General features: G+C 37.3%; 1 protein-coding gene across 1 annotated transcript; it reads right to left on the bottom strand.

The window, feature by feature from the left end:
* Positions 1-17,625: 17,625 nt before the first annotated feature.
* Positions 17,626-20,681, bottom strand: LOC145017943 (autophagy-related protein 3-like). Its single transcript, XM_078975891.1, has 9 exons — positions 20,363-20,681; positions 19,780-19,850; positions 19,552-19,668; positions 19,314-19,480; positions 18,740-18,825; positions 18,533-18,584; positions 18,360-18,425; positions 17,913-18,040; positions 17,626-17,845 (listed from the first exon to the last, which is right to left on the bottom strand). Exons 1-9 carry the CDS (start codon positions 20,521-20,523, stop codon positions 17,749-17,751), a joined length of 945 nt encoding a protein of 314 aa, XP_078832017.1. The 5' UTR covers positions 20,524-20,681; the 3' UTR covers positions 17,626-17,748.
* Positions 20,682-26,759: the final 6,078 nt, after the last annotated feature.

Genomic DNA, 26,759 nt, shown 5'->3' with positions numbered 1-26,759 from the left:
AGAACTTATGATTATACACTTTGCTCAACATATTACAAAGTGTTATGATATTTACATGCTGTTGGCTAACTTTAGCAATTCTGCCCAGTTTTGTAAAAATCATAGAAAAATCATACGAAGTCGAAAACTAGATCCGTAAATTCTGGGAGTTCACAAAATGTGTCTAGTTTACTCATAATTTTTATCACGATTTTTAATGACCTCCAACTTGGGTGAAAATGTCCATAATCACAGACTGGTCCGGATTGTTGTTTGAAATAATAGGCAGTTTTGTAAAAATCACCATAAATTGTAGAAAAATCGTATAGAGATGTGCAAGTAGTCATTTTAAAGCTAAGAACTTGAAATACTTACACCTTGTACAGTTTTGAAAACAAAAATGTTTAAGATACCCAAAACAGTCCGTGAATGGAGTTGAACTTTTCTGATGAAGGCTGTTAGAAAAATCTAGTTATGTCCTTAGTGTTTTAACTTGTATTCCCCCCCTGAAAACTTGAGAAAACATGAAAATGTAGGGGTATGAACTCACCTTAAGTGATTTCAGTAGATGATTGTTGAAGAATGGAAGTGTTTAATTCAAGAACACTTGGAGATGCCTTGAAGGTTTTCGAGAATCTAACATCATAGTTAGGGAGTTTGTGTAAGCAACCAAAGATTTGAGTAGAATGAAGTGAAATAGTAATAGGGAGGATGAATTTTTACTTACTAAGTGTGGAAGAACACTTGAAATCAGCCTTGGATCTCGAAAATTTGTGTAGAAGAGTTTGAGAGAAAAAGTGGTGTTTGTTACTTAGTGGAATGAGAGAAAATGAGGAGTGTGGTTGTTTGTTCCAGCTCAAAAACGTGGGAGTGAGTGAAATTTGAGTGTAAGGGAACATTGAAGTGACATAGGTAAGGTGGGGAGGTATGGCTGGTCATAGAGTGGGTGTGGGGTGGTTGCTTGTGTCATAAGTTAAGGCAAAGTCAACACTCTACCTTAAATAAATCCCCCATTAGATCTTTATTATTTAAATAATGATTTTTATCAAAATATGTTTAAATTATGAATATTTAGAGTTTATTATGTTAAAATATAATTTCTGGAGAAAATCACGAAAAACGGGCTTAAAATGTTAAAAATATCAAAAATGGGCTAAAAGTGACAAAAATGCGAAATTTGGCCGAGGCTCGGCCCTCTTATGCTGAACCGAGAGAGAGGGAGGCAGAAACCGAGAGAAGAAGAAGAGAGAAGGGAAGGAACCGAGAGGGGGAAGGAGAGAACAGAGGGGGCGCGAAGAGAGACAGAGCGAGAAGAAGGAACAGAAGGCGCGAATAGAGACCGAAAGGAGCAGAGCGTGAGCGACAGAGGCAGAGGCTCGGTCTCTGGTCTCTTAGCCACCAGAGGCTCGGTCTCTGGTCTCTAAGCCACCAGAGGCTCGGTCTCTGGTCTCTTAGCCACCAGAGGCTCGGTCTCTGGTCCTAAGAGGCCTCTCACTCCGGTTTCGGTTCCTAAAGCCTATTTTTCTCGTTTTCGCCCCGTTTCAAGCCGTTTTTGACCAGGTTAAGGGCCGGAATGACCCGAATGATTCCAAAAAGTTACGGGAAACTTTTGAGAGAGATTTGGGAGAGATTTCTCACACTTGGAGAGATTTGGGAGAGATTTGACATTCTTGGAGAGATTTCTCATACAAAGAGATATTTGAGAGAGGTTTCACATACTTGGAGAGATTTGAGAGAGATTTGACATTCTTGGAGAGATTTCTCATACGGAGAGATATTTGAGAGAGATTTCTCATACGGAGAGATATTTGAGAGAGATTTCACATACTTGGAGAGATTTGAGAGAGATTTGACATTCTTGGAGAGATTTCTCATACAGAGAGATATTTGAGAGAGATTTCACATACTTGGAGAGATTTGAGAGAGATTTGACATTGTTGGAGAGATTTCTCATACGGAGAGATATTTGAGAGAGATTTCACATACTTGGAGAGATCTGAGAGAGATTTGTCATTCTTGGAGAGATTTCTCATACAAAGAGATATTTGAGAGAGGTTTCACATACTTGGAGAGATTTGACATTCTTGGAGAGATTTCTCATACGGAGAGATATTTGAGAGAGATTTCACATACTTGGAGAGATTTGAGAGAGATTTGACATTCTTGGAGAGATTCCTCATACAAAGAGATATTTGAGAGAGATTTCAAGTGTGGCATTTGTGAGTGTTTGGTTCCGTAATGCGAGTCTCTTGAGCCCCGTTAAGTCATGATTAAGGATCCCACGCACTCCTAATGAGTATGCAACATGGTTTTCATCAGTTTAGTTCATTGATTAGTACTAGGGCTTAGGAAATTTTTAACACAAGACTTTTCTCAAGTGATGTTTTCCCATTAATATAGCAAGTTATACAGTATGAACATAACACAAACCCTAATACACAAGGTTTAATAGGGTTGACCGGCTTGACCTGATGACTTGACTTGACTCAAGATTGACGATTGTCACATATGGTGGTTACGAGACGCTTTACAACTAGGTCAGGATCAAGATAGGGAGACGGAGGCCAGGAGGGGCCAACAACACCAGAGCCTGTGGTGCAGATGGGTACAGATGACTTGGATGCTAGGATTTAAGAGATCATGCATGATGAGATTGTTGCTATGTTCCAGCCGCAGCTGCCGGAGATGTTTGGGTCGATTAAGACCGCCATGGTTGAGTACTTTCATGAGCGATACGCAGCCCTTGTGGAGATGGTTGTCGCGGCAGCTGCATTAGCTGTATCCGCGATAGGGGGAGGAGCCACTAGGGGCTTCCAGTACCGGGACTTCGATAACACGAAGCCCCCCGACATTTGATGGTACCGAGGATCCTATCCGAGCTATGAGGTGGTTATCTGGCGTGGAGGGCTGTTTCTTCACGTGTTCATGTCCTACTGACCAAAACGTCAGATGCACCCTGAACATGCTGAGGCTCGGGGCCAACGACTGGTGGAGGCTGACGACAGGATCATAAACTGATGAGCAGAGAGCTGCTGTTACTTAGGAGTAGTTCCGAGACATATTCCGCACCCGTTACATTCCACGAGTCGAGCGGGAACGATTGGATCAAGAGTTTTTTAGTTTGAGACAGAATGGGGAGTCGGCGATGGAGAGGGGGCGATGTTCTGCCCAGAGTTTGTTTTTGAACAGGCTCTAATGACTCGTTATCTTAGCATGCTCAAGACTGACATTCGACAGTTTGTTGCCACACAACGATGTGATACTCTTCTAGAGCTACAGGAGGCCGCTAGGCGACGGGAGTTGGAGATTGAGCTGCAGTTGGGGGAGCAACAGCCGGCCCCGACACAGTCCCAGCCGACATCGAAGCGGTCTAAGACCGCTGATTCTAGGTCTGGGAGTCAGCAGAGTCGCACTTGTGGGTGCCACAGGTGTGGCAAGGAGGGGCACTTTGCGAAGGATTGTCGCCAACCCCCTATTCCGAGTACGAGGTTATGTTATCATTGTTATTAGGTTGGCCACTTGAAGGCCAACTGTTCGTTGCTTTCTGCAATGCCGGCGCTGGAGCCAACTGTCCGTTGCTTGCCGCAAAGCCGGCGCAGGCTCCAGCGCTGACTACATTAAGGATCACTGATGGGAGGCAGGGTAGAGTAGATCCCCCGAAGGCTCATGGGTGTGCATTTCAGCTTATGATCGAGGAGGCCAAGGCGGCACCAGTGGGTGCTGGTATGATTCTACTCTTTACCTCTTTTGTTTATTTGTGTTATACTTATCTGTGGTACCTGCGATTAGGTATGTTTATAGTGAATTCCTTGCCTGCATTGGTTCTATTTGACTCGGTGGCGAGTCGGTCTTTCGTATCTCAGACATTTAGTAGGGAGTTCAAAGTGCCCATATGCGAGCTAGAGTGTCTATTACGAGTCTCTATCGCTAACGAACATGGGATTTCTGCTTCTTCAGTCTACCGAGGATATGAGATGAAGATCTTCGGGATATCCTTCCCGATAGACTTGATTCCGATTCCCATGAGGGACGTGTGCGTGATTGTAGGGATGGACTGGCTCAGTCAATTCGGTCCCATGATTGATTGTGAGGGACAGCGGGTAGTGGTTCGAACCCCGAGTGGGGGAGAACTAGTTATATATGGCTAGGGCACCAGAGTGGGATCAAGGTTTTGTTCAGTCGCCAGGGCTCAACATTACATTCAGCACGGGTGTGCGAGTTAACTAGCGTACGTGGTGGATACACGGGTTGGTGATCAAACTCCAGCTTCAGAGGTTCTAGTGGTTAGAGAGTTTACTGATATGTTTTCGGAGGAGTTACCTAGAGTGCCTCCGGAGAGGCAGGTCGAGTTAAGGATCGATCTAGTTCTAGGTGCGACCCTTATCGCTAAGTCGTTGTACCGATTGGCACTGCCTGAGATGCAGGAGTTATCATCCCAGTTGCAGGAGCTGTTGGGCAAGTAGTTCATTCGTATGAGCAGTTCTCCATGGGGAGCACCGATCCTCTTCGTCAACAAGAAAGACGGATCGCACCGGATTTGCATTGATTATAGGGAGTTGAACAAGTTGACGGTGAAGAACCGTTATCCACTCCCAAGGATAGATGATCTCTTTGATCAATTGCAGAGTGCATCTTGGTTCTCCAAGATTGATTTGAGGTCGGGGTATCATCAGGTTTGGGTCAGGGAGGAGGACGTGGAGAAGACCGCGTTTCAGACTCACTATGGTCATTACGAGTTCGTGGTGATGTCATTTGGGCTCACCAACACGCAAACAGTATTCATGGACCTGATGAATCAGGTTTGTAGACCGATGCTTGATCGCTCGGTTGTCGTATTCATAGATGACATCTTGGTGTATTCCAAGACCCGAGAGCAGCACGAGGAGCATCTCAGGGAGTTGTTGGGAGTTATGAGACGAGAACGGCTGTATGCCAAGTTCTTGAAATGCAAGTTTTGGTTACGAGAGGTCCGGTTCCTCGGACATCTCGTCACCCAAGAGGGGAATTTGGTCGATCCGACCAAAATCGAGGCAGTCATGCAGTGGGAGGTGCCGAGGTCTCCTTCGGATATCAGGAGTTTTCTGGGTTTGGCAGGGTACTACCGGAGATTCATTCGAGATTTCTCCAAGATTGCAGTACCCCTCACTTGACTGACTAGGAAGGGGTGGATTTCTGGTGGGGCCCTGAGCAGCAGAGGGCATTTGAGACCCTCCGTCAGCGGTTGTGCAAAGCTCCAGTCTTGAAACTCCCAGAGGGAGTTGTAGATTTTGTGGTATTCTGTGATGCATCCATCACGGGTTTGGGGGTGGTCCTCATGCAGAGAGGACGAGTGATAGCCTACGCATCGCGGCAGCTGAATCCGCACGAGACGAGGTATCCTACTCATGATTTAGAGCTGGGAGCGGTGGTGTTTGCCCTCAAGATATGGAGACATTACCTATACGGGGTCCGTTGTACCATATACACGGATCACAAGATCTTGAGACACATCATGGATCAGGCCAACCTGAACATAAGGCAACGTAGGTGGCTGGGTGTAGTTAAGGACTAAGACTGTGAGATCCTTTACCACCCCGATAAAGTGAATGTGGTTGCGGACGCTTTGAGCTGCAAGTCAGTTAGGTCTTCCACCCCAGCGATATGTATGAGGATAGCAGTGGATTCTCTGCTTGTGGGCTTGATCAGAGATGCCCAGGTTGAGGGAATGCGACCAGAGAATTGGTAGATAGAGAGGATCATGGGCGAAAACACCCGATTTATGAGGGATAATCGGGGATTGTTAACCCGATGTGGTGGGGTGTGGGTTCTGATATCTGGTGGGGTCAGGCAGACAGTCATGGAGGAGCCTCATAAGTCTCACTTCTCTATTCACCCATGGCCCACCAAGATGTACCGAGACCTGAGTTTGAGTTATTGGTGGCCATGTATGAAGCAAGAAATCGCTTGGTATGTTGAGAGGTTCTTGATCTATAGGATGGTCAAGACCGAGCATCAGAGACCGCATGGTATGCTGCAGCCTCTAGAGATTCCCATGTGGAAATAGGAGTAGATCACGATGGATTTCATTACCAAGCTGTTGAGGACAACAAAATGGTTTGATTCTATATGGGTCATTGTGGATTGGTTAACCAAGAGTGCTCATTTCTTGGTTATTCGGGAGAGTTTGTTGGCCGACGTGTATGTTCGAGAGATTGTCGCTCGCCACGGGGTTCTGGTTTACATTATTTCTGATCGGGACATTAGATTTACCTCCTGTTTTTGGCAGAAGTTCCACGAGGAACTAGGCACGCAATTGCACTTTAGCACAACTTTTCATCCGCAGACTAACGGTCAGAGTGAGTGGACCATCCTGACCCTCGAGGATATGTTGAGGGCGTGTGTCATCGATTTCAGTGGGAGTTGGGATTCCCACCTGCCCCTTTCTCCTGCAACAACAACTATCATTCCAACATTGGCGCCCCGTCTTTTGAGTTGTTGTACGAGCAGAGATGTCGTACCCCGATTTGTTGGGGAGAGGTCGGTTACAGGGTGATGGGACAGATGGAGGTAGTCTTGCAGACTACCAAGAAGATTTAGCAGATTAGGCAGTGATTGTAGACCGCTCAGAGTCGGCAGAAGAGTTACGCCGATAGATGTCGATCGAAATTAGAGTTCCAGGTGGGTGATATGGTACTCCTGAAGGTCTTACCCCGGAAGGGTGTGATCCATTTCAAGAAGAGGGGAAAATTGAGTCCTCGTTACATTGGGCTGTTCAGGATCATTGCCAGGATCAGCAAGGTAGCATACAGGCTAGAGCTACCAGAGGAGTCTATTCGGATCCATAACAATTTCTACGTTTCACAATTGCAAAAGTGCATTATGGATCAGGAGGCAGTGGTACCATTGGACGACATTCAGGTTGATGAGTGCGTGAATTATGTGGAGAGGCTATGGCCCTATTAGAAAGGAAGATAAAGGTTCTAAGGAACAAGCAATACCTTTGGTGAAGGTACAATGGGAGCATCGGAAGGGATTCGAGTGGACGTGGGAGCCTGAAAGAGCATTACCCGGATTTATTAGCTGCAACAGGCTTCAAGGGCGAAGTCTAGGTTATGTGGGGGAGAATTGTAACACCCCGAGATTTTCAGGTATTTCCGAACCCTCTTCTATCTTTACTTTGTCAGTTATAGCCATTAGGGACTTAGAATGTAGAGCCAAGACAAGTATTAGGGCCAAATTTGCAAATTTGACCAAAATGGGGTGTACGTTACGCGTACATTTGAGTACGCTAAGCGTATAAGGACCCACCTTAGTACGCTTGGCGTACACTTGTGTATGTTGGGCGTACTAGCGTCAGAAGTGAAAACCCTAATATTTAGGGTTTGGGGCCTATATAGGCAACATGATGTGCACCCACACCCCTTTTACCTTAGCCTCCACAGATCAAACTCGTATCTCTAAAACCCTAGCCTCCCCTTTGTGTGTTTTAACTCATTTGGTGTGTTCTTGGGTGTTTAAGAGGAAACCATTGCATCAAAGAGTTGAAGGAAGTGACCAATCTTGTAGATCTGAAGCTATTTCGTGCTCAAGAAACTCTAGAAGGTATAAAGTTCCAAACTTTATGCTTATATGTTTAGATCTCTTCATTTGCTTTAAAATACCCATTTCTTGTCCCAAAATCCACAAGGGGGTGCATGTTGTGTTTTGGACGTAAAAGACTGCCCTTTTGGACTCTTGAAAGGACCTTGAGTGATAAAAATGAGGTCCCATTAGTTGAATGTGCTCCATGCAAGGTCTTAATGGATTAAGAACAAGCATTTAGGACTTTATGGACGTCCAAAGGGATAAAGTTCACAACTTTATGGATTCTAGGCATGTTAGGCCTCTGGATCTGAAGTTTAGGCTTAAGTGATTAAGCCATTAAGCACTTAATAATGATATGGCAAAAGAAGAAAATGAAATAAACTTTTGTTTGCTACAGGTGTTGATAAATATATTACATGGAAGAATTGAGAAGAGAAGATGAATATACCAGAACAATTGGCTATAATGGTTTAGATAGTATAGTAGTGATTGATTTGCATAAAGGAAGAAAACAACCATAACCATGTCCAATGGAGTTTAAGCCCTTATCATCAAATTTAAACTTCTTTAATTCTAATTTTGTTGTAATAAAGAATGTCCATAATTATGTTAGAGTATACAAAAACATGAAACCTAAGATCACCAAGTTTGAAATTTAATGTGATTCGAGTCAAAACTACTATACTCCTGTATACTTTTTTCAATTCAACTAAGGTTTTAATTAGAAATCCTAGTGGATGACAATAACATTGAATATGCAACAAATTGTGTAAAATTACCAAAACAATGGATTACATCATAGATCTCTTCTAGGCATAAAAACTCAAATAAAGCAAAATTGTGGCATTTTGTCAAACAGGTTGTGTGCACGAATCAAGGAGGCAATGAGAAGGATGAATACAAATATTCATCAAGGTAATGCACACGCATCACTATCAACTATAACAAAAAATCATGTATATGCACAAATATCGTCAATTAAGGAACAATGATGAATATAGTATAAATGCCATACATTACCAGAAGAAAATAACAATCAACTAAAAAAACTAATCCAAGGTTTTTGGTACTTTTCACAATTGCTTGAAATCATGAGGCTGAGTCGATATGAAAAATGTGAACCTCGAATTTCAAATGATGCAACCTCTTAATTCTTTCAATTTCTCATATAAACTAGAGAATGAATTTGTCCCTGTTTTGACATCTCCATGTGATCACCACTGATATGTGTATTTTTATATATATTTTTATGCACTTTATCTTAATATTTTGGCCTTATTTATTATATTTTAGAACTAGAGAGTACTCATAATACTTTGAATTATGTTTTGCAGCTATTTGTTGTCAATAAAGCACAAAAGAAAAGACTGAAGCGGAAACCGGGCTTAGAAGCTAAAAGAAACAAAATGGTGCTGAAGTAGCGGTTACGCCCCGCGTAACTTAAGAGTACGCCCCGCGTACTGGCTTGCAACAGATATACATGATCGCGTGTATATCCATAGTACGCGCCGCGTAAATCTGAGTACGCCCAGCGTACTTAGGTCGGCCACAAAGGTTATAAATATCGATTTTTAGCTAACCAGAAAAGGGGGATTCGACTCCTAACCTAATTTAGTCGACAATTAACTTCTGTTAAGCCGTTTTGAGGGTCTAGAAGGCGGCCGGAAGGCCGTTAAGCTAACGAGAGCAGAGATCTGAAGGATTAGAGAGCGGATACATGTCGGTAATCATATGGATTGCTAACGTGACCATGTTTAGCACTTCCTTATGGTACTTTCTGTATTTATTTTCTGATTAGGGTGTAAAAACCTTTTACTTTGTGTTTATGATTGAATAAAGTTTTGATTCCTAGACTAATTGTGATGTTAAATAATTTATTTGTGTTTAATTTATCTTGCCAAGCTTGTTCAAAGATCCTCATGTGTTAATGATGATTATTTGCTGTTAATTGTTAAGTGAATTAAGTTGTATGAAAACCTGCTTGATTTGCTTGTCTCTTATGATTTTTGATGACCATTGAGATTATAAGACTAGAAATAACGAATGTGAAACTAGGATTAACATGAGAATAAATAAGTTAATGTGTGAGCCTTGTTTGATGACCATCAACAAGAGGTTAATTAAATGATTAAATTAACTAAGTTTACAAGTCTTGCTTGATACGAACTGAACACTAGGAAGCATGTTAGTTTAATCAATTGATCACTGTTTGAATTAACTTGTTTGCTAAAGGATTAGTTATAGTGAACATGAACCTAATCAATTTAGGAATCGGTGAACATGAATAAATGAATTTGTGCATGCAATTGTCTATGTTTTCAAGGTGGAATTTGTCTAAACCAAAGTACCTAAAGAGATTTGGTTTTTTTCCTGTTAGTTTATCGAGAATGGTTAATTAATTATTAGTTTGAGATTTATTAAATTATTCTTTACGTGTGATATATAACCTATAATTAAATATATTAAATTAATCCACCGTTCCCTGTGATCGACACCCGACTTACCTAAGCTATACTGTAATCTGACTATGTACACTGCCTATAAGTGCATAGATAGTCTAAGTTTGTTAGGTTATAAATATTAAAATTAGTGGGTACTTTTGTGCACATCAAGTTTTTGGCGCCGTTGCCGGGGAACGGCTTGTCATTAATTTAGTTTATTTGATTATTCGTTATGTGTTTTTAGTTAGTTCTCAATTATTTTTAGTTTGATTTTCGATGATATCTTTTCACTTGTCGGGAAGGTTCTTGTTTTTTATTTTGCAGGAATTTGGGATTGTACACATTGCTTGACTTTACTTTTTGCATGGGTTTCGAGAATGAAAACGATTAGGGAATTCTTGACCTGCTTAGCCTACTACTTTGCTGATTTGTCCAACTCAATCCATGAGGCGTAGTATAGCAAGGCGTATTGTGGTGGTTAAGTGGAAGACCGAGCTCTTGCTGTTCTTGACTAGTTAGGTCAATTCTTGTTCCGCTTCTAGTTAATGGTGCAAGGAAAACAAAGGAAATATTCTAACGGGTCCCGAAAGTGGGTGTTTTCGCAAACCAATTCTTGCATGCAAAGGTTTTTGATCAACCATTGTTGTTTGATCTTGACAAAGATAAGTGATTATGACATCTCATTTTTGTTTTTTTTATCACTCATCGTGAAGCCATCATTAGCTTAAGGAAATTAAAAAGGAAAAAATTAAATAAGTTTTAAGTCCTAGATGAAATGATTAAAAAAAAAAAAAAAAAAAAAAAAAAAAGGAAATACAATTAAAAGAAAAAGGGGAAATTTTCATTTAAAATTACGCCCCGCGTAAGTTTAATTACGCCATGCGTAATATGCCCCGGATCGCGAATAAACATCTCAGGGGGTTGAGGTACGCCCCGCGTACTCTTGATTTACCCCCCGCGTAACACGGCGACCAGGTATATCTTTTGACCTGTTGACTTCTTCTTTATTTTTCCCTCTTCTCCTTTCTTGCACGAACTGTAACGGCGACTCTCTCCAAAGACTCCCGATTCTGCTTCGTTCTTGTTCAATTCGACACACAAGTAAGCTTTTTCGGTTATTAAATGTTATAGATTTGTGTTAAATTTGATGAAAAACGATGCATTCGGCTTTTGTTCGAATTCTAGGGTTTATACATTTTTCGAATTAGGGCCGATTTTGCAAATGTATGTGTTGATTAGGGCTTGAATGGACCGATTTCGGTTAATACATTAAACCCTCGAGCTTAATTTTGTCTAATTTCCATCCCTGCCCCACCGATTCGAGTTTGGGGTCGTACGCAATGCGTACCCCCGTGACCGCGAGTTCTTGATTCTGGCTCGAATTTTTGACTATTATACATGTTTCCCTGTTAAATGGTTTCATAGAAATTGATTCATATTTTTAGGGAGGTCCCGAGTTCTCTCCTACGCTCTTGTTGACCAAGCAATTTTTTTTTTTAAAAAAAAAAAAAAATTGACTGCAATGTTGCTCTTACTGCGTTATTTGGATATGGGAATAAGAAAACGAGCAGGGGGCAGTTTCATGTGCCTGGATGTCCGCCCCACATAAATTCCATGTCCAAGTATCAATTTTTTTTTGTTATTTTGGTTTGAAAAAAAAAAAAAAAAAAAAAAATATTGATGCTGCCATATTTTGTGGGTTTGTGTTTTTGTGTTAATATGTGCAGATTATGGCTCGAAGGGCACAAAGAACCAACCCTCCCGAGGATGTGACCGATCATCGCTTTTTACAATTTCCGCAAACTCTGAGCGATGCTACCCGGGCGCGTTATAGCACCAACTTGAGCCTGCTTCTCACAAAGGAGATTGATATTGCACCCTCTTTCGACTGGGAGTTGGCTGCCAGGACTGGACTTGCTGCATTGATCCAGGAATTTTTGCAATACACACACTCGGACGCGAGTGGTGTGGAATTGTTTGTGTGTTAGGGATGGGCGCGGTTGTTCAGGATCCAGGAGCCGGTGTATCGAGAGTTTTTGCTGGAGTTCTATGCTACAGTTTCCTATGATCCTAGGAAGCCACTCAATGACAGGACAGCCTTTGCTTTCAGACTGGGAGGAGTGAGCCGGGAATGCAGCGTGAGCTTGCTACTCGGGTGGGTATTTACACAGCCGATGAGACAAGGAGTGTCCACTTCCCGACATTTCTTGCTGATTGTCTCACGGAGCGGCCGAAGGACTACAATGAGAACACTTTTTGGGCCGAGATTACGGGAGGAATTTATACCCCATCTACCGCTCGAGGGGGGATGATTCGGTCTACTACATACCGAATGTTGCACCGGTTGATTTCTATGTCTCTCACACATCACAAGAATAGTGAGAGAGTGCCTTCGACGGACCTGTATTTCCTATGGGCACTTGTTACTTCAGGGAGGCACCTGAACCTTCCAGTTGCTTTAGCTGCATATTTGGGACGGAGGGCCAGGGGACTTCGTGGAGATAGCCCGATATGCGGAGGGCATTTTATCACACGTTTGGCTCGATCATATCAGTTGATGACACGTGAGATCACGAGATCGATGGTGTTTCACGACATGAGGCCGATGAGTCTTCAACTATTGGAGTCGATGCGCGTATTAGAGCGGGGTGGAGATGGTGTTTTGAGGGTTCGAGCAGATGATGTGGCAGATGAGGAGGGTGCCGCCGAGCCACAGCCGAGACGGGTCCCGCAGCGTAGACCTGCTCCTCGGGGAGCGCAGCAGGGACCTGAGCCGGAGATTGATATGCGCTATTTAGCTCGGGGCATGGATCGTCTTGACTTGAGGGTCCAGAACCTTAGCGAGTATGTTGCACATGTGGACGCGCAACAGCGATGGCAAGGGAATGCGTTGAATGCATTCTTTGCCCATCAGGGATTTCAGTATTCGGTTTCCTTTCCACCACCATTCCAGTCACGATTTGACGGGGCCGGTACTTCTGGGACACAGCCACATGATGATGGAAATGACGAGTGATCCTTTTTATTTTGTTTATTTGTTTGTTTTGTGTTTGTTTTTTTTAGTTTAAGTTTAGTTTTTAGTATTTGGTATGTAATTAAACTTTGATTTAGTTTTATTTTTGTTTTCCATGTTGATGCTCTATGGTTGTTTAGATTTATGCAGAATATTCGCCCTTAGGAAGCTGGCCATAAGTTCAGCAGCTAGGTCCGACTGTTGCTAGAGAGCCATGTGAGAGTTCGAAGATTATGGTCAAGACCCACAATTTGTCATAAGTGTGGGGTGCATATTTATTAGAGTGTATTTCGACGCGAGGAAGAAGTATCATCCCGGCTGCCATGACATGGTTGACACTTTCCTATGATGTGGGGAATTTTTCATCGCGAGAAGAGGATGTCATTCTTGACGAGACGACGTGGTCGACACTTTCCCACGTCATGGTTACTATGCATTGCATCTAATTGCAATATTTTGTACCACATTTTCAAAGATGGCGGTCTTGATTTTATTTTTCGGCATATTAAGAAGTAGCAGTTCCAGTTTTCAGTTTTTCAGCAATATTTGAAGCAACCTGTAGCAGCCCCATTCGATCTCGCCACAACTACCCAGGGGAGTCTGTTCCTTTTTTTTTTTTTTTTATGTTCTTAATTTGTTTTAGCATACAATGAGGGCATTGTATGAAATAAGTGTGGGGTAGGGGGTCGGTAAAAGTAAATTATAAAAATGAAATAATGATTGGAAATTGCTAGATTTAGGGAAATTTAAAAATTTAAAAGAAAACTTGAAATAATAGTTTAATTTAGAAAAATCTAGTGATAATTCAAGATTTTGCTAATATTGTATGAGATGATCCGATGAGAACTCAAATGTTTAGTTGAGCCAATATACGTTATAGTGCATTTGTGGCTTCCCTTATTTTAGTGAAATCATGGAACAAAAACATAACCCCGCTCGGTTTGAAGGATGCAATATGTTTAGCAGCCTAAACCTGAAATGTATCCAGGAAAATTATTATCTTTAACCAATAAAGGTTGAGGTTGAGCGCCTCTGCTTAAGCATGTAGGTGTTGAGTGAAAAAAAAGAGAGAGGTACATGTAAAAAAAAACAGAGAGAATTACGAAAAAGTTTGAAGAATTTTGGAGCAAATAAAGTGAAGATCAAAAGATCAAAATTTTGAAGAAATCCAAAAAAGTTGAAGATACCAAGAAATCAAATCAGTAAGGTGGTGAATTCAAAGATATCCAAGATCAAATTATCAAGCAAATGAAGAATTCAAAGAAAGCTCCATAGTGGTATCATAAATTGTAGTTCTAGATTATGTATGCTTAGGTTGCTCAACTAAAAATACCTTGAGGTTAGGAGGTTTTCTGAGGATGGATTCGGAGGGTTGCATAAAATGAGCATTGTTCGGAAAAAGTGGGCAAGTGTTTATGAAGATTGTGAGTATTTAAAGTATGGGGGGGTACTTAGGAAAATTTTAGACACAAATGCATGCGTTGAGGTCTTGGCATAATGGCTGAGTTTTAAATGGATTGTTTAGTGCGATATTGGTAAAATAAAAGTGAATTTGCTTGGGGGCAAGCAAAGGCTAAGTGTGGGGTATTTTGATATGTGTATTTTTATATATATTTTTATGCACTTTATCTTAATATTTTGGCCTTATTTATTATATTTTAGAACTAGAGAGTACTCATAATACTTTGAATTATGTTTTGCAGCTATTTGTTGTCAATAAAGCACAAAAGAAAAGACTGAAGCGGAAACCGGGCTTAGAAGCTAAAAGAAACAAAATGGTGCTGAAGTAGCGGTTACGCCCCGCGTAACTTAAGAGTACGCCCCGCGTACTGGCTTGCAACAGATATACATGATCGCGTGTATATCCATAGTACGCGCCGCGTAAATCTGAGTACGCCCAGCGTACTTAGGTCGGCCACAAAGGTTATAAATATCGATTTTTAGCTAACCAGAAAAGGGGGATTCAACTCCTAACCTAATTTAGTCGACAATTAACTTCTGTTAAGCCGTTTTGAGGGTCTAGAAGGCGGCCGGAAGGCCGTTAAGCTAACGGGAGCAGAGATCTGAAGGATTAGAGAGCGGATACATGTCGGTAATCATATGGATTGCTAACGTGACCATGTTTAGCACTTCCTTATGGTACTTTCTGTATTTATTTTCTGATTAGGGTGTAAAAACCTTTTACTTTGTGTTTATGATTGAATAAAGTTTTGATTCCTAGACTAATTGTGATGTTAAATAATTTATTTGTGTTTAATTTATCTTGCCAAGCTTGTTCAAAGATCCTCATGTGTTAATGATGATTATTTGCTGTTAATTGTTAAGTGAATTAAGTTGTATGAAAACCTGCTTGATTTGCTTGTCTCTTATGATTTTTGATGACCATTGAGATTATAAGACTAGAAATAACGAATGTGAAACTAGGATTAACATGAGAATAAATAAGTTAATGTGTGAGCCTTGTTTGATGACCATCAACAAGAGGTTAATTAAATGATTAAATTAACTAAGTTTACAAGTCTTGCTTGATACGAACTGAACACTAGGAAGCATGTTAGTTTAATCAATTGATCACTGTTTGAATTAACTTGTTTGCTAAAGGATTAGTTATAGTGAACATGAACCTAATCAATTTAGGAATCGGTGAACATGAATAAATGAATTTGTGCATGCAATTGTCTATGTTTTCAAGGTGGAATTTGTCTAAACCAAAGTACCTAAAGAGATTTGGTTTTTTTCCTGTTAGTTTATCGAGAATGGTTAATTAATTATTAGTTTGAGATTTATTAAATTATTCTTTACGTGTGATATATAACCTATAATTAAATATATTAAATTAATCCACCGTTCCCTGTGATCGACACCCGACTTACCTAAGCTATACTGTAATCTGACTATGTACACTGCCTATAAGTGCATAGATAGTCTAAGTTTGTTAGGTTATAAATATTAAAATTAGTGGGTACTTTTGTGCACATCAACCACCATCTCCATAATTTCCGACCAACTAATCAGAACAATAAGCCTATTGGATCTCAATCGAGAATAAATATCCCCAATTAAAAACCAAAACGAATAGAAGATTTGTAAGACATCGACACAAGCACTGTGAGAACCAGGCGATCGATAGGGGATGAGGCGCCAACATTAGAAGGCGAGGCGATGATAGGAGGAAGGAATGTGAGAGATTTCTGAACGTGAATGATGATACTACACAACATCAAAAATCTAACAAAAGGAAATTCGAAGATAAATTCGTTTCCTGGAATGAATTAATTGAACAAACAAACTTATGTTACCTAAAAGACATCGAAATTTCTGATTTGAGCAGATCAACACTTCTTATCTATCGTGTATCTGAAATTGATGAAGTGATTACACAGGGAGAGAACGATTTCATAAAGTGGAAAAATCGCAATTTCATATATGAAACATACACATTGGTAGAGACCTAAACAAGATGAAATATCTCCGGTGGCAGTGGCTGAGGAATTTCTCAATACAGGTGGAACTTTGATTGATCAGTGAACCACGATGTCGCGAGAAAAATACAGATGATGAATCTTCTTACTACATCGTCTGATACAATCGATTGAAGACGATAATGGAACCATTACATTTTGATACACATTTTTATATTTCTCAATAAGTATACTAGTTATTAAAATTAATTACATACGATATTTACAACTTAAAATTGGTAATTATAAAATACTTTAATAAATAAATTTTAAAATAGTTTAATTAAGAAAAACAGAAATCAGTTTAAAAATATAAAATATTATGTTACTCACATTAAAACACACTTGAACTTATAGTCTTTCAATGTGGGAAGTGCAAAAACCCAAAAGTATGGGTTAACTTTCGGATAGTAATGTGATGATCATGATACCTAAGAGTCTTGGGCTGAATATCATGTGTTTTCTTATGGTTGATTTAATATACCGACTTATAATCCACTGTAAACATATCACAACAAAAGATAAGTATGAAAGGGATCAAACATTTCAAATTGACATAATGTATCTAAAAGTTTCATAGATATTGGAATTTACATACCTAAATAGTTGAATTGGTACTTTTCGAATAGATGTTATACATATAAAAACCGTTTTTGTTCATCCAATGAATTGTAAATAATTATTTTATCCTTCTATTTAAAAGTGATAAAAAAAAAAAAACAAATTGCATTTTATTCATGAATCAGTAAGGATGACAATCCTATCATGGGTTGACAGGTTGAAACAGCTACCGAAACTCGACTCGTCTAACTCGTGTAGTTATACGGGTTTGCGGTTAATCTTCACGGTGGCGGGTTAACCCATGTTTAAACGGTGGCCAAGAGGGACGCTTGCAAATGCAAGGCAAAACGTGTCCATGTCTTCACCAAATGGTGAACCACCTTCAAAGGAGCCTACTTTAATGCGGTATTACCCTTTAAAAAAAATAAATAAATAAAACGGGTTGGTAGATCGACCAGAGAACTTAAATACTAACTTGAACACGACCAGATAACCTGTTTATTTGACGGGTTGACGGGTCATGAATCTCAACCCAAATCCGTTTATTTTCATTTCGAGAATTGCCACCCTTAACAACTGGTTTTAATTAAAAAAAAAAAAACATGACTTACTTTAAAAATATATATATTTCTAATTTAATAAATATAAAATGTATAGTTCCCTCTCCAAATGTGAGGAATAAACAAGTAAATCAGATACAACATTTCCAGAAATTTACAATCCATCGAAATCAGGTACTTGAGCTCCCAAGGTCAAAGTCCATGGTGTAATCATATTCAATGGTTGGGATAACAGTAGCCACAAACTTCAAGAACAAGAACAGATATCTGCAACCACCACATAATTTAGTAATTGATTCCATGTTTATTTGAGGAAAAATAAAAAAAAATTTACTTGTCAACTTGTGGTTCGAATCCTCCAGCAAATAAAGGATCAATCAGTTTCTTCATAACAGCCGCATGTTTACACGGATGTACAGATGCATGTTTCCCGGGTAAATGCGGGTGATCTTCAATAGTTACCTGAGACTCGTAAATTTTACAGTTTTAGTCCCTGTGGTATTGTCAAAAGTCATGGATACACTTTCATTTGTTACACCCGTGGTCACTAACTAAGGTTTAAATTAACCGTGCATCCGTTAAGTCCATCATAAATGACCAATTTACCCTTGTCTTCTCCTTTTCTCCTCAAGTCATAACACAATATAACTAAGCCACAAATCTCGGATTTTGATTTTTATGGTTTACTTAATTGTGTTAAAATTTTGGAGATGAAGAAATGGAGAAGGAAAGGGTAAAATGGTCATTTTTTTTATTACCATGTGGACTATGTAGTGCTTACAGTTTTGCGAGCATGATCTTGACTGACATCTTGTAGAACTAATTCTGGCTCAAGAAGCATCCTTGACTGTAGTAAAAACCGGTAAAACAAGTTTTGAATTATGAAAATAAATTTAACCCACTAATTTAAATAAATACTAAATGATTATTGATTGATTTGATGATGTTTCTAACCTCATCATAACCTGTAAGCCATACACGAGGAGTTTGATAGTATTTATCATATCTGGAAGAAAAAAAAGAAAAGTGAAACATCACTTTATAAACAGCAAAACAAAAAGAACTAAAACCATGTGAAACATGTGTGTGTGTGTGTGTGTGTGTGAGTACTTAATTAAAATATTTCACTAATTAAATAAAATAAAAGGAGTTGAAACTTACGTAATGCTGACATCATAAGTTCGAGTCCTTAAGATATTGTCATCATCAGGTTCATGAGCAACAAGATATGTAGGCTGAAGGGTTGCCTGAATAGTGGAATATATATATTATAATATGAATTTATGTATGGAAGAAATTATCAGAGTTGGTTTACAGATTCTTTATCTTTAGGAATGTATAAAGCATAAACCATGAATATTTTCAGATTTGATATGTAGTCTTGATTGTATTTATATCATTTCTGACTGTAAGGGTAAAATGGTCATTTACTAATATTTGAACAGTCTAGAAAAGAAACAGTCTTTATGTATACACTTGATCCAGACAAACATCATTTCCCATTCAGCAGCTTAATTTATTTTTAAATAGAAAGGGCAAAATGGTCATTTACTCAAATTCAGACAGTTTATTCAATCCTGTATGGCTGGACCCATTAAGTGGCTGAATGGGTAGAGTGATGTAAACATGAAAAACTGTTTCTTTTTTAGACCGAATGAACTGTCTGAATCTAATCTGAGTAAATAACCATTTTTATTCTGTTTATAACTTTATATTTCATCATATGCATACTTACAGGATCATTCTCAATAACATTGTCAGATTCTTCAAACTCTTCCATATCTGGGATGTCTTCTTCCTCCTCTTCAGTGCCAAAATGTGAAGAAATTGGGTGTATGGTGTTCTTGCTTATTTCTAGGGTTTCCATTGAAGGAACATTTTCCTCATCATCACCTTTGGTATCTATACAAAAAGTCAAACAAAGTCAAAACATAAAGAAAGCTCGTATCAAGGATTTCTAAATGCCTGCATACCTTTTGGCTTTCCATGAGTAGCTAACCAGCCATCATTCTCATCATCATCAAGCAATATCTCACCTCCAGCAGCTTCATATTCTTCTTGTATTGATGCAACTCTTCGCAAACAAGGAACTGAGTAGAGTTCATATCGAAAGTTAAAGTTGTAATTATATAATGATTCAAAGAAGAAAACATAGTTAATGTGTTGTGTAGTTCACAAGCATCAGGCAACATTATTTTTACCATTTCTAGTGATCAAAAATTGTTTATCGGAGGGCAAATATGTCTTCCTTTTGTTTGGATCACCTGATTCCCTAACAAAGAAAAGAAACAAAGCCAAATTGAGTAGTATAGTAATAGACATTTTTCTTTCACAGATATATCACTAAGCAGTGTAAAACCATTTGGTTGATGAGAATAAGAAAACAGATTTATATATGTAGAGTCCAAATGTAACATGCTACAGAGGAAAGAGCAACTCATATTCAGGGAGAGGAAAACATTGTTTATCTGTGATTATGTTCCAAAACAGATGGGTGAAAGAGAAGTCAATTGATGATATAGAAAGTAGAGGACTTTAAGCAATTAGCTTATTTCAATTCTGGTTCATAATAAGGATAACATAATGCAGCTATAAGCTTGTTTTCCCTTGTTCATAAGCATGAATAGAATCTAAGTTTCAGGAACACTACGCTTATTCCATAGCAATGAATATGCATTCTAAAAACAATAAGCTGCTAGATGACATCGACTTATAACACTGACACTCAAGGGACATCATTCAATCAAAGATGAATAACTTGAAGGAAAGGGAAACCGAATCTACCATGACCAAGTAGGGCATTTGGAAACGAGATTGTCACCGGCGATGACGAATTCGTTAACGCTAAGTACGCCTTTCTCTTTGAAAGCGGATACAGTTCTAGGGTTTGTGATCCTCTCTACCGTACCTTTGAATGCGTCGTGAATCTTTTGCGATAAAACCATCTCCAATCAAACACGGAAATAGGATAGGAATCCAATCGAACAACGAAATTTATCGAAGATCAGAAAGCCGATCTACCTTTTTTGTCAAGAATTTTGAAAATAAGTTAAAGGTCGTCAAAAATTTACATACATGATAGTATAAAACAATATTTCATTACCTCTCCAACGAACAAAATAAATAAATAAACTCTAGGGCATGTACGCTCATAGGAATTATACGGAGGATTAATGACTTAGTACGGTCATAATGTTTTAATTTTATTCTTTTTTTTTTTTTTTTTTTTTTATATATATATATATTTTTTTTTAACCAACATAATTATTATAACCGTTTAAAAAAAATAATAATATTTTAATTTTATCCACGATAGGTTCCTAACGTCTTTTGTTGTACATATTACACCAAGATGGTTGTTATAACCGTTTAAAGACGGGTAATAAGTTTAACTGTGTCCAAATTAGGTCCCTATTTTTAATATGTTTATCATTTTATCTAACGTTTATACAATTTATATTAGTATCTAGTTAGATGGCTTCATCATTTCATCTTCTTATTTTAGTCGTCCATTCACCACAACCACGGTTTCAATCAAAAGGTTACATAAGCTAATGGCAGAGTCAGGTCAAAGCAGTGGCGGAGCTAGATGGGGCGTTGAGGGTATTACAGTACCCCCAAAAAACTATTTTATATATATATATATATATATATATATATATATATATATATATATATATATAATATTATTTATAAACATTTTTCATGTTATTGTACCCCTAACTAAAGAGATTATAACATGTTTTTTAATGCTTGATATTGGATAATTACATATAATATATTTTAACAATGTTTGTACCCCATATCAAAATTCCTGGTTCCGGCACTGGGTCAAAGTATTAGACTGTCCCCGAAAAGTAATGGGTTATCCCCGATAAGTAATGGCTCCGCCAATTGGGTATCCCTGATAGGCAATTACTTATCGGAGATACTTCATTACTTGTCGGGATACTCTTTTACGTTGACTCTAGCTCTGTCACTGGCTTATAAGCTATCTGAATTTTATATAACGACATAAAATGATATTTAAAAAAATATTTTCTTAATTAATTAAGAGGTATATTTGGAAATTAAAAAAAAAAAAAAAAACTTTTAAAAAATTATTTTAAGTAGCTTTTAAAATGCTAGTTTATAAACTACTTTTTAGTTTGCCAAATATGAAAATTAAAAAAAATCGAAAAATAAACTAGCTTATAAGCTAGCTGTGACGCAAAATATAGTCTTAATCATTAAGACTTTCATTATTATTAGCTTTTTGTCATAAAAATGAAAAAAAAAAAAAAACGTTATGTAAATTTTGATTGAAATCGTTATTGTGGTGAATGTATGACTAAAATGAAAAGATGAAATGATGAAGTCATCTAACTAGATACTAATATAAATTGTAAAAAAGTTAGATGAAATGATAAAAATGTTAAAAATAGGGACCTAATGTGGACACAATTAAACCTTATTACATTTTTTAAACGGTTATAACAACTATGTTGGTATAATATGTACAAAAAAAAACCTTGGGAACATAATATGAACAAAATTAAAACCGTATTACCCTTTTTAAACGGTTTATAACAACCATATTGGTGTAATATGTACAAAAAAAAACCCTTAAAGACCTTATGTGGACAAAGTAAAAACCTTATTACCCTCCTAGGTCATTAACCCTTATATGGAATATGGGGAGTAGAAATTAAATATTATATATATATATATATATATATATATATATATATATATATATATATATATATATATATATATATATATATAGGAGTAGGATCAAATGAGAACACAAAAAAGGTTGAGAACGCGAGAACAAAGTATATTCATTTGCGATTTCATGTATTCATTTGTGGAGAAATGATAAATTTTTACGCATTTAATTTCAATTGAAGAGAAAAAGCATATTCATGTTGATTATGCGTAAAAATTTATCATTTCTCCACAAATGAATACATGGAATCGCAAATGAATATACTTTGTTATCGCATTCTCAACATTTTTTGTGTTCTCATTTGATCATTTTTTTTTCTCTCTCTCTCTATATCTATCTCTCTCTCTCACTCTCTCTCTCTCTCTCTCTCTCTATATATATATATATATATATATATATATATATATATATATATATATGGGTTATACGGAAAATAAATAATTAGGGCAAACATATGTTGGAACCAATGAAAGCATGATAACACATCACTTTGGATTAACTACATAAATAACTTCCATAGTATATTGCTTATGAATAAAGAAATGGACACGTGACACTTGATCATTGGTTTCAACATATGTTGCCCGAATTATTTATTTTTCATTAAACCTACTTTTTTTCTCTCTCTCTCTCTCTCTCTCTCTCTATATATATATATATATATATATATATATATATATATATATATATATATATATATATATATATATATATATATATATATATATATATATATATATATATATATATAAGATCAGGTAACGACTTAAAAAAATAATACAAATCATAAAATTGTGCATAGATCTATATCAGAGAGAAAAAAAATTTAAATCATTAAAAGTGAATCATGGATCAATTTTAATGATGTACAATTTTTTTCTCGTGAACATAGATCTTTGCACAATTTTATGATTTGTATTTTTTTAGACTTTTTTTTTTCAATTTTTTTAAGATGCCCTCACGAATCCTCACTTTTTCCAGACCTTAGAATTCATAAAGTCATATGTAGGGGGTGTTTGGACTTTGGATAGGGAAAAAAGATGGTGTTTATTGTTTATTGCTTATTGCTTATTCTCACCACAATAAGTTATGTTTAAGTGTTTGGATAAGAATCCTTAAAAATCAGTTTATTGTGGTAGGGATAAGTTAAATAAGTTGCTTGTAATTAGCATCCCCCCCTTACTTACTGTTTATTGTTTATTCTCACCGCAAATAAGCTAATAAGTTATAATCTAATTTATCCAAACACCCACGTAGTCAGGGATCAGATAGGCAGTCGAACATATGGTCCAACCAAGAGCGAATAATCAGACAAGAACATCATAATCAGGCATTAGACCAATAGTTCTCAGACCATCCAACTTAAACTATATACAACCAATGCTATCATTATCACATAATCATGTAACATAACACATAACATATACTACCATATTACATACCCTTAGCAATTAGCCTTCCCTAGTTATCCTGCTCCTGACCATTTCTCAATCAAGTCCTTTGTTGGTCAAACATATATAATCTTGATAACTGGCATTCCCCAATTACTCTAACCAAACTTAAATCCTAACAATATCATACGACCAACAGGCATGACCCTAGAAGTCTATCATATCATGATACCAAGTGTCCTATACTCTACATGAAAACCAAGGACTTATCCTAGTCAACTAGCATACTTGTACTCTAACAGTACCACTACCGTGTCATGCAAAGTATATACAGTGGGATACGTGGCGTAGTGAGAAACTCACTTGAATTGGAGAACCGAAGAAGCACAACAACACTCTCACCCCTTACACTAATCAATTTCATGAACCGACTAACACGAAAAGAGATAAATCTTCCATCACAAACCAAATCCTCCAAAATTGACCCCAAGTCAAACTGGTCAAAAGTCAAATGGTCAACAAAAGTCAACGATCAACCAAGTCAACAGCCACCACGATGTGGATACCTCTTGGCCACGTTGTGGGCATGTTGAGATAAAATAGTCAACATGTTGGAGATTGCCACGTCGTAGGAATACCAAGATAACACAGTCGTAATTCTGAACTTCACCACATTGTGGTTAGTCCTTGGCAATGACGTGGTCATTGGCAGTTTTCCTCTAATCTTCATTAAGAGCTTAATCCTTATAGATCAAGGCTCAAAACTTCAGATCTAATCCTTCTCAATTACTTAATGGATAAAGTTACCAACTTTATCCATTAGGACTTCACTCCAAGGCAAGATCTCTAACCCTAAGTCTATTAAGTCCTTAACATGACCAAAAATTGAACATGGGACCAAGAGCTCTCAAACTAAGATCTTTTTCTTAATTAGGGGGACATATTTGTTCTATAAGGGCGTTGTTAGTCTAATCATTGCCGTCATGCATAGTCGTATAAAGAAATTGACTGTGAAGGGACTATAGCGTGTTAGACACAACTGGTCGAGGACTAATGTTGCCTCCTTAACGAGCCAAAGACAAGGCAAAACCAATTTGCATGCGTATAAGGTAGGTTGGCCTCATGGTTTTATGGGGATCTCACATATAAGGAGTGGTACCAAATTTAAGTCCGTGACAATTAACTTATGAATTATATATATATATATATATATATATATATATATATATATATATATATATATATATATATATCTTCCTAATAAAAACCTCTTTAAGGTGCCACATGTCATTTTTATAAACCATTCATATGACACGTGTCATTTTATGAGATTTTCTTACTTTTTTCCCGCTCATGTATATTCCTCCTCAATCGGATGTTTCAATCAATCTAAAAAATCTGGAATTAATCTTCAATCAAATCTTGCCCCAAATTTCGACCATTTGTATCGCTCTACAATTTAATTTCAAAATCCCTTAGAACCTACTTTTTCTCCATCTCCATCTCGATTGTTGCAACATTCAAGGCAAACCAGTTTTCCGTGGCTAGCCCTTCCCTTCCCTTCACATTCACCGTAACCTTGATTCAAGTATGCTTCATGGTCAATAACCCTAAGTTACCATCTACGAACCTTGCTTCATCCTCATTGTTTCTTTGAAATGAATCTGACATTAAAATTGAAATTTTGAAAACACTTTCATATTTTCTCTACAGATTTTGATTATTGGTTATATCCATTGATACCTGTTAACTTTTCATTCATAATATCAACAGAGGACGATTTTTGAAAGAAAAAAATGTTCGATTTCCTCTATAAATTAGGAACTATATGAGAAACTTAATAAGACAATATATCAATCAAATCGATTAATTAGGAATCATCGATCTTAACTTCATCTTTTTCATATCTTCCCTATCAGTCAATTCCTTACACGATATCTTTTCCTTCATTTTTTTCGTTGATGAAGATTGATACAATAAATTGTAACACAAAGAGAGCTAAATGTATACATCCGCTTCAAATTGACTTTGTTCCTGTTTTAGGTTTTACTACAACAACAAATCTGTAAATCAAAAGACAGAGAATGTTGACATCAACTCAAAACCTAATGGTATGTCGATTTTATTTATAGGTTTCAACTTTAAGATTCAAGTCATCATTTTCCGATGTATTACTGTGGTAACCATTATGTCTCCAATTGTTACGATTTCAGTATTTCTTTACATCTAACCTTGCTCTTCTTTTTCAATACGTTGTTCATCCAAGTTTCTTCTTTAATCTGTTATTCTTATATTATATATTTTGTTTTCAACATTTGACTATCAATACTGGATGTATGGTATTTGATTGTGATAATCCAATGATATTCAAAAACCATTTGTACATGATTTGGTGATAGGAAAACTTGAATTTGATTTTGCACTCTATGTGTTTGATAAAATGCCCATGAGAAGTTGTTTTCTATATCAAAAATTTTTACAAGGAATATTGTGTGCGTGTTTGTGTTACTTGCTTTGCTCCTTCATAAATTTCCAAAAAATCCATGACTTTGTATTATTCTTTTATCTATCAAGTTTTAATGCAAGTAACTAGCATCGAAATTTCATGTAGAGAAAGTAACTTGGTGATTATCTTTTGTCGATAAATACAGTGAAGACATAAGCATACGCTGAAAGATTAAAGAGTTTGAACTCCATCTCAAAATTTTGTGCATGTTTCTACTGGAAGATCACAACCGGTAGCTATCATGGCTGCTTCAACAACAATACATGTAAAGGTAATTCTTTTTTTCCCTTTTTGTAACTTCTGAATTTAATAAATTTGTATCTATAAGCATCAATATAATTTTATAGTAAATTAACCATCTTTTAAAGTCTCTTATTATGTGATCATGTCATGGTGTTGTTCAAGGATTTCTTGTCACACATTGTAAAACGAATAGTAGCCACCATGTGTTAGAAAAAATGTCACAAACAATAAGTACATGATGATTGCATTGATTTTAATTTTAGAAGGTTTTCTATTTGATTAACCAACTTATTTGCCTATTATTCTTAAACAATGAGTTGCTGAAATATT

This window comes from Lactuca saligna, chromosome 9 (assembly GCF_052625555.1).
Source record: "Lactuca saligna cultivar CGN05327 chromosome 9, ASM5262555v1, whole genome shotgun sequence".
NCBI lineage: Eukaryota > Viridiplantae > Streptophyta > Magnoliopsida > Asterales > Asteraceae > Lactuca > Lactuca saligna.
The sequence above is the reverse complement of the archived record's forward strand: the minus strand, read 5'-3'. Positions and strand labels throughout refer to the sequence as shown.

Coding starts and splice junctions, on each gene's coding strand:
- LOC145017943 (XM_078975891.1), bottom strand. CDS start 20,523: ATGGTTTTATCGCAAAAGATTCACGACGCATTCAAAGGTACGGTAGAG. Junction 19,669..19,779: donor ATTTTTGATCACTAGAAATG/GTAAAAATAATG, acceptor AACTCTACTCAG/TTCCTTGTTTGCGAAGAGTT. Junction 18,585..18,739: donor ACTTATGATGTCAGCATTAC/GTAAGTTTCAAC, acceptor TTTTTCTTCCAG/ATATGATAAATACTATCAAA.